General features: G+C 50.2%; 1 protein-coding gene across 1 annotated transcript; it reads right to left on the reverse strand.

Moving 5' to 3' along the window:
* Positions 1-1,422: 1,422 nt before the first annotated feature.
* Positions 1,423-2,069, reverse strand: PHACADRAFT_201623 (uncharacterized protein; the record flags this gene model as incomplete). Its single annotated transcript, XM_007401935.1, has 2 exons — positions 1,423-1,695; positions 1,731-2,069. 2 exons carry the CDS (start codon positions 2,067-2,069, stop codon positions 1,423-1,425), a joined length of 612 nt encoding a protein of 203 aa, XP_007401997.1.
* Between the last annotated feature and the right edge of the window lie 9,193 nt (positions 2,070-11,262).

Below are 11,262 nucleotides of genomic sequence, written 5' to 3' on the forward strand. Positions count from 1 at the left end.
TCTCAATGCGAGTCAATCGGCTTGAGGATTTGAGGATTGGAGCCTTGCACGCCATCCACTTGATGGTGTTGAAACACCTCTGGTGGATGGGGCACCAGAAGAACAAGTGTCTGTTCTTGACCATGGCGGAAAGAGGACCTGTATAAGCAGAGACGTCTGGCATGAAATGCGCCAGATATTGCACTAGGCCGAGAAATTATTGTATGTCAAGGTAGTCTCTTGGTGTACGCCATTCTCAGATCCTAGCCATCTTATCTGAGTCAGCATGTAGGCCTTGGTCATTTATATGATGACCCAGGCAGTCCATATTGCGCGAGAATAGCTCGCACTTTTTGGCCTTGAAGAACAAGTGATTGTTCCTCAGCAGAGTAAGTATGATCTTAAGATGCACCTCGTGTTCCTCAATTGTGTCCGAGAACAGAAAGATATCATCCATGTATGGATGGACGAATATCCCAATATATTGATGAAATATGTGAGTCATTAATCTTTGAAACATTAAAGGGGCGTTGCAGTCCCCTTGTTGCATCACCTGGCTAACCATGGTGCCTTATATTGTTGAAAAGGCCATCTTATGAACATTGTTGGGTTCTATGCAAATCTGTTCATATGTGTCAGACAAATCTAGCTTGGATCGGACTAGAGCCCTTGCAACGTTTAGTCTGATCTGCCCTTAGTTAGGAAACGATGTGACATCTTTTATAGTGTTGTTATTCCGCTTCCTGCAGTCGACAACTGTATGGATGTTGCTATTTCTCTTGGGGATTGACAACATGGGAGCCGTCTGTGGCACCGCTCTGTATTTCCACCATCTAGCATTGATATACCAGATGATCTTTACCTTCAGCAGAGGCTTTAGAGCCTCTGCATATCTAGGCAAATGGTAAGTTATCTTGAGATGATCATCTATCAACAGTATACAATGATTTATCTCACGCATGGGTGGGAGAACTTCAGGGACACCACTCATAATGTTCTTGAACTCTTCAAACCACTTGCGCCGCTTAGCGTCCAAGTCTGTATTATTAAGGAGAGAGATAATCTCCTCTCGAGGGAGAATATATGCTCCCTGGGTCTTAGGCATGGTGATCCCATCCTCAGGCTCAGTTATTCTTGCTTTTTTCTTTTCTTTCACTGAAGCATGCTTGGCCGTTGGGACATAGCGTGCTTTGGCAAAGTTCGTAGTTTCCGTGACCATGGACTTGGCCGTAGACAGAGTACAGTTGTCCTTGTCGTACGCAGCCATTGCGAGTCCCTTAGGGCTCGCGCTGTTGAGTCAGTGTTGCTCCGATTGTGGACTGTTTGCCAGTTCCCAATTGTCGACAGTCTTGATAGCAACCATCTCCAAGTTCGTTTGTGACAACAAGGCAGTCGGATGGCGTTGTGCCTGTCTGTCACCCAGAAAGCAGTTCCATTGAGTTGTCATTTGGTAGGCCCATCTCCTTCTCTTTCAAGCACATGTAGGGTGGTGGGGCCTATGCAAATGATGTAGTCGCAAAAGTTCAGGACTATCCCAATGTCCTGCATGATTTGGATCCCTATAATCAGATCATAGTGATCTAGAGACGCAACGTTGAAGTAAAAGTTGTGCACGGTGGGATCAATAGATATGGGCAGCCACACGCCGTAGTTAACCTTCGACTGTGAACCTGAACAACCCAGTTGTAGGGTGATAGGGTTTGACAACGGGAAAGGCTAAGTCCTGCGACTTTAGCAAAGTCGGGGCTTACAGTGTTGATCGTGCTGCCGGTGTCAATAAGAACGTACGCCTTGAGGTAATTAATCTTGAGGTACACCCTCATCGTCTTCTCTTGCGCTGCCGGGCGCTCCTGAGCTGTTGGTGTGGCCTTCATGGACGAGTGATAACCAAAGGTCTCAGTTATTGCACAGAACATATGGTCACTCTCGCCTTCATTGTAGTACTTGTCATTAGGGAACTCGTACAGTTTCAGAAGAGGGGCAGGCTCAGGGAGGTCTTCAATAATCTCCTTGTAGCACGTGCGCTCGATGAGGTCTCGACTCTCTGCAATTGTGGAGACTGCCCACTTAGGATCAAATAGCCTGGCCATGCTACATCCTTCCAGACACTGTGCAGTGGCCCTGCTGTGTATACAACGGGTTACATTGTGGCAATGATTATTGTGCATATTAAAATGCTCAATAACTAAGCTCACAGAGTTATCTGGAATATGCATGTCAATAGCGCGAACTAGAGTTTGCGCTTTCTCTCTAAGTACCATATTGTTAAGATAATAATTCTCGAACAATACATACAGTGCATCGGCACACAGCATGAGGTTGTGATAACTATTCCTCATGCCCTCCAGCTTGTCTCGCTCAGTCTGATCAAGAGGTACATCTGTGAACATTTGAACGAACTGGATGTCAAAGAGCGTAGGCTTCCCGAGCTGAAGTTCGGCCATTGTTTCAGAGGCTCGATGCAGGGCGTCACGCTGTCAACGCGATGCCCTCACTCACTCAGCCTTAATGTTGCTTACAAGAGAACCAAGAGTAGCATTGGTTCTCTTGAGATGGTGTCGAATATGCTCAACAAATTGGTCATGGGACATAAGGTCTGAAAAGGCCAGCACATCTTTCAGGTTGACCGTCCCCATAATCTCATTCTGCTCTTTGTTCCAGTGAATAGATGTATAACTAGCCGTGTTTATTGCCTGGTTAAACATTACATGGGACGGGGTGTCAGGATCCACCATGTTGGCGGGTAGTGTAGGAGAATCCAGACTAATCATAGCCTCTGGATCCTGCGTGCTAACCGGTTCATTATTGAGCACGACTGTCGGCTGCTCAAAAGGTCTGGCACCATCGTCAGGTGTAGATTGCTGCCAGTCTGCAATGTTTATTGCATTGAACTTGTATACAGATTCGGACTTGGAGGAAGGTATATTCTCCTCTGATTCAGACTTATATTGCAAACCTATTACTCTGGATGAGCGTCCACTATTTGAAGCATAGTCAGGAGAGGCACCTGCTTCCAGGTGTCCTCCGTCTGACACTTTAGCGTTCTCGTCCCTTCCTTCACCGTTGTCTTGTTCATTATGAGGAAGAGAGCCAGTAGCCTGGTCTGCTTCCTCATCGCCTTTGTTCACAACATTGAGGTATCTTAGGGACTGTTTGTTAGCTATTGAACACTCAGTGTCTGAGGCATAGTGCCCAGTGCGGTTGCATCGGTAGCACACTACTTTGGTGATGTGGACTTGCGTCAACACACCACGAGGGATACTCGGTGGATCTAATCAAAAGGTGGCGCCGACGAGGTCTGGCGACTGTGCGTTAGCTTATTCAGCTAGCCCAATAAACCAAGTGTATTAGTTACTATTCTAATGTATAGACAAAGGCTTACCTAGCCCAATAAACCAAGAGGTTGAGATGGGGCTAGGTAGCGACGAAGAGGATTCTTATATACTAGTCAGGCTGCGCACGGACCAGGCGTTACATAAGCAACTGTTGCTACGGCGGCTGCTAGTGTCTAGGGGACTTTGGCGGAGAAGCGAGGGCCGGCGTGTCATATCTGATGACGTTGTCGGGCCGACGGGGATAGGATGTCCGTTGCCGATCGGACTCGGAGATAGACGGGGGCCGGTGTGTCATGGCGTATGACGTTGTCGGGCCGACGGGGATTGGATGTCCGATGGAGATCGGAGTGCGGCTGTTACCGAGGAAGCGTGATGCGGGACGAGGCGGCGGCGATGCAGGTGCGTCTGATGCGTTTGATGCGTGCCCGTTGGTGATGCGTTTCAAGGTGTTAGCGCGCGGCTAGGACTTGTAAACCGGCGCTAATGCACCGAGGACGTTTGGAGGGTCGTATAAACATGGAATAAATCGGAGAAAATGGAAATAAAATAGGAGGCCGGGGCTACGCCCACGACATTACCCCCCCCTACAATCGAGACTCCTGGCAAGAAGATATAGCCTGTATTCTGCCTGTTTTCCACTCGAACTCTGCCGCTTTTGGATTGGTGGCGAGAGTAGAGCTGGGGTCGGTGTGTTCGTAGATAGGCTTGAAGCAACTGTGGAGTTCGCTGAAGGAGGTGGTGGAGATCTGTCGTGGTGCCGAGGGATTTTGCTTATGAAAGTCACGTATGCGTTCTTTGGCATGTACGTCTTTAGCAGGAATCCATTCATCGGCGCCTTGTCCGTATCCTTTCCATCTGATAAGGTACTGGAGCTGTCTGTGGTAGACGCGTGAGTCCAGAATCTTTTCGACTTTGTATTCTTCCTCGTTGTTGACTACTACTGGTGGGGGAGGTGTAGGTTTGTTCATTCCATTGTCGTGATACGGGCTTAGCCTGTCGACATGGAAGACAGGGTGAACCTTGAGCCAGTTGGGTAGTTCGAGGCGATAGTTAAGTTCTCCGATAACTTCGGTGATTGTAAATGGCCCTAGCTGTCTGGGTCCGAGTTTACGAGTTTGCTGGTGAATTGAGACATCTTTCGAAGATAACCAGACTTTGTCTCCGACTTTGAAAGAGTGAGGCAATCTTTTACGAGCTTCGTAGTCGGCCTTCATTTTTTCTTTAGTCTGGCGGAGGGCTGCTTCTGCTTCTTTACGGATTTTGGCCATGCTGTCGAGTCTGTCGTTCAGCGCTGGGATATTGGAATGTTTCCCTGCTGGGACAGTGAAGTCGGGCCTGTATCCGTAGAGTACTTCGAAGGGAGAGTGCTCGTTTCCAGCGTGTACTCGTGAGTTGAGTACAAATTCTGCCATTGGGAGCCATTCATCCCAGTCGTCTTGGCGTTGTGAACAGAATAGTCTGAGGAATTTAGACACCTCGGCGTTCTTTCGTTCGACTTTGCCGTTTCCTTCTGGATGGTAGGCTGTGGTTAAACCCGACTCTATACCGAGTCGTTTGTATAAACTTCGCATGAAGCGGGCTGCGTATTGTGGTCCTCGATCAGAGAAGATCTTGCGTGGAAGACCATGGTGTCTGAATACTTCGCGGAAGTGTATTTCAGATGCTCCTTCCGCCGTGAGAGTAGTGCGGCAGGGCACGAGATGTACTTGATCGCTGTAGTGATCGACGTAGACGGTGACAGCGTCGTATTTCCCTGGGGACTTTGTTTGAGGAAGAGGGCCCACCATATCAACTCCTACGTGTTGCCAAGGTCCGTCAGGAACTTCTTGCGGTTTGAGGGTTGATTTGGGGTGTTTGGCTCCTTTGTACCTCTGGCATTTATCGCAGCCAGCCACATATCGTGCTATGGCGGAGTTCATTCCTGGCCACCAGTAATAGCGGGAGACCAATTCAATTGTCCCGTGCTTTCCTGGGTGTCCAGCCGTGGGGGTGTCGTGACAAGACTCGATGATTTTATTACGGAGGGTGATGTCATTCGGTATGTAGAGCTTGCCCTTGTAGTAGATGAGTCTGTCGTTTTCCTCCCATTCAGTTAATCCGTTGACTAGTTTGCGAGGCCCTTTTACTCGAAGGCTGGAGAGTGCGGTGGAAACCTCATCGTCTAGCGAGGTTACATCGCGAACTTCTTTTTCCAGTGGTGAGCTTGTAATGAAGGCTGTGGCGGCTAGTTTTGCGAAGTGTGCCGGACCTAGTTCCGAGCAGTGTGTAGCACTAACAAATCAGTTGTCGGGCAGGACCACTTGCATTTGGTTATCCATGTCGTCAGAGATGTACTGAGAGCTGGGGCAGGAAAGTGGATCTGCGACGAGATGTGTTTTGCCAGGCTTATGAGTCAGCACGAAGTCGTAGTCGGCTAGCTCAAGAGCCCATTGAGCTTGTCTTCGTGTAAGTCGTTGTGCTGTACGCCAGTATTGGAGGTTAGCGTGGTCGGTCCAGATTTTGAATGGTTTGGGTAGTCCTTCTAGGAAGTGACGCCAATCTCTTAGAGCTTCGATTATGGCCATGAGTTCGCGGTCGTAGATTTCGTAATTACGTTCTGCAGCGTTCATGGTCTGTGATCGGAAGGCGATTGGATGCCATAGGGCGTCGTTCGGATCTAGCTGACTGATTTCTCCCCCAGTAGCGTAGCCGGAAGCATCGACTTGTACGCGTGTATCTCGATCGGCGTGCCAGAGGGCGAGGACTGGTTCAGTAGTAAACTTGGACTTCAGTGTATCGAAAGCCTGTTGCTGTGCAGAGCCCCACATGAAAGGAACGTCTTTCTTTGTGAGGTCGTGCAGCGGGCGGGCTATCTTAGAGAAATCCTGAATAAACCGGCGGTAGAAGTTGGCAAACCCGACGAAACCTCTAACATCTTTCAGGTTCGCGGGTGTGGGCCATTCTGTGACTGCCTTTACTTTTCCTGGGTCCATGCTGACCGATCCTTCGCTGATGAGTAGGCCGAGGTACTCGATTTGGTCTTTCTCGAATTCACACTTCTCTGGACGTAGGTAGAGGTCGTATTCTTTGAGACGTTCTAGTACTTCGTGTACAATTTTTCGGTGTGAAGCGAGGTCTGAGGACCAGATGAGGATATTGTCCAGGTAAACTGCGACTTTTCCTTCGGCAATGAGGTCTGCGAAGATTGTATCCATGAGGGCTTGGAAGGTTGCCGGCGCGTTGGTCAATCCAAAGTACATGACTCGTGGTTCGAAGAGTCCTCTGTTAGTGACAAAGGCAGCCTTCCATTCATCTCCGGCTTTAATCCTGACGTTGGTGTAACCCCAACGGACGTCGAATTTAGAGAAGATCCTTGCGCCTTGGAGCTTATTGATGATATCATTAGCTAGGGGCAATGGGTATCTATTCTGGATGGTGGCGTCGTTGAGCTTGCGGTAGTCTTGGATAAGCCTGAGCTTGCCATCCTTTTTCTTGATAAAGAAGACGGGCGAAGCGATGGGTGACTTGCTAGGGATGATGTAGCCTTTTTTGATTGCATCGTCGAGGAAGGCTTGCAGCTCCTGATTTTCTGCTGGGCTCATTGGGTAGACTTTAGATCGGATCGTAGAAGGAGCGTCTGATTTTAGGTCGATGGCGTGATCCCAGGCTCTATGTTCAGGAAGCCTTATTGAGTCTGTTTCGGAGAAGACATGAGCATGTTGATGATATTCCTTGGGGACGAGTTGCTCGAAGGTTTTCGAGTATTTCTCCTTATTCTGCTCGACTGCTACTTTCTGAGAGTAGGTGTAGCCTGCTAGGCAATAAACTTCGTCTGTGGCGTTATCGAGTATACCGGCTTTCACCCAGGCCCGGCGTTCTGCTCGATTAGCTTCGACTTTAGTCAAACTTGGCGACTCAGGTAAATCAGGCGATGCTTCTGAGCTGTCAGGAAGCGTCATTTCGCCTGTTTCCCAGTCTATAGTGGGGTTGACTTTCTTTAACCAAGGTAATCCGAGGATGATGTTCTCGGGACCGATGTCTGTTATGAAGAAGTCATACTCTTCAGGAGCTCTAGATCCGATTTTGACTTTGAGTTTAGCGTAGTGTGTAATTGCACCAGCGCTGTTGGTTGATCCGTCAATGTTTCGGAGACCGATTTGTCGTTTGAGTGGTCGTTTATAGATGTGATTTTCTCGTGCGAATTTTTCATGTAGGAAGTATCCGGTGGCACCGGAATCTATCATAGCTGGTGTACGTAGAGATTTATTCATTCCTGACACTGTTACAAATACGCGAAAGTGGGACGAGAGGTGATCTATGGATGACACGATACACGACGAGATATGGTCCGAAGGATCAGAGTTTGAATATACAGGAGTCGGCTCTGTTGAAGGCCGTTCGTCTAAACCGGGCGCCAGAGCTGCAGCTCTAGTCTGGGCCCTTGCTAAAAACCCTGGGTAAGCTTTGCCATTAGCTCGGCTTGTTGTTTTTGCATCAGAAACATCATATCTTTGAGACTAGCTACGTCGGCAGCTGAGTCTTGCGACGCTGAAATGGATGCTGATGCCGAGGGGCTTGTCGACGATGCGGCTCGGACCGATTGCGATCTTGGTGGTTGTCCGTTTAGTCTCGACAAACAGAGCTTTTTCCAGTGGCCGGGTTTACCGCAGTGTTGGCATTTGGTATCCTCGTGTGCGCCATCTGCTTTATGACCTTTGGAACCGCATACGCGACATCGACCGACCATGAGCTTATTGTACTGTTTTTTGATCTCCACTGGGTCCTTGAGACCCTGGAAAAGGTCGTCGAAGCGTGACGCGGAGATTTCCATAGCGTCGATGTTCATGGCGTTTGGGTCACGGAAGCCGGAAGAGCGTGTTATTGATGACCGAGGCTGCGAGACTGGTTTGCCTTGGTTGGCCGCCAAGTCTGCTTTCTGCAGGTCGATTGTTGCTCCGTAAGTTTTTACCAGGTTGTAGTCTGTGGCCAGAGGGGCAAAGTAGGACAGCCTGTTGAGGTAATCCGAATTCATCCCAGACTTGAGACGATCGTAGAGGTTGTTATTTGACCAGCCGGTACGACGAGAGTATGTCTCGAAGTCAGAGAGGTAGTCTGCGAATGTCCGATCGCCTTGTTTGATCGACATGAGTTTCTGTTTAGCCTCGTTTTTTGCGTCCACGGGTTCGAATTTAGCCGAAAATTGCTTGACGAACTCGTCCCAATCGGCGTTGAATGGAGTGCGTCCGTCGGAAAGTTCGTCGATATGGGGACGTGCCCAGACCGCTGCTTCGTCCGTCATGAAGGAGAGGATACCGGTGATCATTTTGAGCGGGTCCATTATCCAGTTGCCGGCGTGGTCGAAGATGATGGTGTCCTGAGTGTTTCGTGAAGCGAATATCTCTTTGTTTCCTCTGACGTATACGCGAAACACACTACGAAACAGCCTGGCTTTTTCGGATGATTTGCCGTCGAAGGTGGTTGGTTTCTCGACGAAGGACCGGTACCGGGTAGAGGAAACTGTTGCGGCTGGTTGGCGCGCATGTGCCACAAACTGATTCATGGTGGTCGTGAGGTTGTTGATGTTTTGGACGAGTGTGACCATGAGGTTCATTACATCCTGCATGGTGGGTTGTGGTGCCGGAGGTGGAACGTCCATTGCTTCCGCGACGGGTTCTGCCAGGTGATACCGTTCACGAATTCGTTCTTCCTGTTCGCTATTGATGAACAGGTAGGATGGGTTCTCGGAGGTGACTGGTCGTGTGAGGTGCTCGTAGTAGCGATTAGGACAGAGGTAGTTTGAGCAGGTGTTTAACTCTCTCCTTTCGTCTAAGTGGTAGTCTCGTGCTTCTTCGAAGTTGAAGACGTGAGCGAAGGCCGCGCAAGCTAGGCGAGTGTCTGCCACGGTTTCTGATTCGTCCGAAAGGACTGAAAATGGGTTTATAGATAGTGGAAAGGGAGTTCTAGAAATAGTTGTACTAATTCAAGCTCGACGAGATGGTCGAGCGCGTAATCTAGTATATACGGATCGAGGATTCATTCCTCGTCGTAGTCTATGTATTCAAAAACTATATACTCGTCCAGCTTATCTAATCAAAGTACCCGTTTACCCAAACCGCACGAAGTGCTTTGAAAACTTGGACTCGGTTTCGCCGCAGTCCTTTGAACAAGATCCCGCCGATCTGCTTTAGTCCTGAGTCCCAGCGATTTCACTCCTCGATGCTGATGACGCGTGAGACGTCCTTGAGGGTGCGGTCGAGGTGAGCGAGGCGATCGCATAGCTTGAAGACGGCGCTGATGTCGTCGGTGAGGACGTCGGGGCAATCGAGCGTTTCGAGCACGTTGAAACGTTTGAGAGTGGCGGCAAACTTCGGCGTGAAGATGCGGGCGAGGTCGGCAGCGGTGTAGCGGGAGAAGTCGATGGTGATGGGTCTCGGTGCGATGGGAGTGTAGGTAGGGGCGGTGGTGAGACGATCTGCTAGAGGGCGGCTGGAAGAAGTGCTGGCGTGCGCGTTTTGCCTAGCGCGGGCTTGATCGCGTTGCGCCTGAAAGTGCTGGCAGTCATCGTGAGCCGCGAGCTTGGCCTGCTCGACTGCGTCCCAGTCGATAGTCGGGAGGGCGGTGGAAGGAGGCGGGAGCGTGGAGACGTGCTTGACAATGGCACGGAGCTCGGTGGTGATGTACTGGTGTGGGGCGCCTGCTTCGCGTTCTCGACTGAGTTGGTCGAATACGGCTTCGGGCAGCGCGCGTTGGAGGCGTGGGTGGCGCTCGTCCGCGAGGTGTTTGAAAGCGCGGGGGCGATAGGGCAAATCCTTCGGCACTGGTTTTATGCAGGGATTAGCGCTGCGCGCGTACATCTGCCACCAATCGCCGAAGAGACTTACTCTTCAAACGGTAGGAATAAACTTGTTTAAAACTGTGCAAGGGGCACTGGATGGAGGGAATAGTCCGGGTGCACGAAGATCTCAACCTAATGATGTGGACTTGCGTCAACACACCACGAGGGATACTCGGTGGATCTAATCAAAAGGTGGCGCCGACGAGGTCTGGCGACTGTGCGTTAGCTTATTCAGCTAGCCCAATAAACCAAGTGTATTAGTTACTATTCTAATGTATAGACAAAGGCTTACCTAGCCCAATAAACCAAGAGGTTGAGATGGGGCTAGGTAGCGACAAAGGGGGTTCTTATATACTAGTCAGACTGCGCACGGACCAGGCGTTACATAAGCAACTGTTGCTACAGCGGCTGCTAGTGTCTAGGGGACTTTGGCGGAGAAGCGAGGGCCGGTGTGTCATATCTGATGACGTTGTCGGGCCTGACGGAGATAGGATGTCCGTTGCCGATCGGACTCGGAGATAGACGGGGGCCGGTGTGTCATGGTGTATGACGTTGTCGGGCCGACGGGGATTGGATGTCCGATGGAGATCGGAGTGCGGCTGTTACCGAGGAAGCGTGATGCGGGACGAGGCGGCGGCGATGCAGGTGCGTCTGATGCGTTTGATGCGTGCCCGTTGGTGATGCGTTTCAAGGTGTTAGCGCGCAGCTAGGACTTGTAAACCGGCGCTAATGCGCCGAGGACGTTTGGAGGGTCGTATAAACGTGGAATAAATCGGAGAAAATGGGAATAAAATAGGAGGCCGGGGCTACGCCCACGACATTTGGACTTATTGACTGGCGCAGCCTTAGCCTCGCCCTGATTGGGTTGGTTCGAAAACGGACGCGGACGATCTTGTTGCTCACATTGGTCTCTACGGCCATTGCTGTCACGTTCGGGTCGTTTGCAAGAGCGCTGTGGCCTTTCCCTACGCCAATCACGAGGGAAATAACTAGATCGATTTTCTGAGAACTGCCTTGACGACTCTCGATCGCTGTGGGAAGGTGCATCACCCTGGGTCTTCAAAGACGACGGTGCTGCCACCATCTTTGCTGACATCATAGATGCCTGTTGCTTTGCCAAGTCTCTGTGCTGGC

This window comes from Phanerochaete carnosa (genome assembly GCF_000300595.1).
Source record: "Phanerochaete carnosa HHB-10118-sp unplaced genomic scaffold PHACAscaffold_14, whole genome shotgun sequence".
Classification (NCBI taxonomy): Eukaryota; Fungi; Basidiomycota; class Agaricomycetes; order Polyporales; family Phanerochaetaceae; genus Phanerochaete; species Phanerochaete carnosa.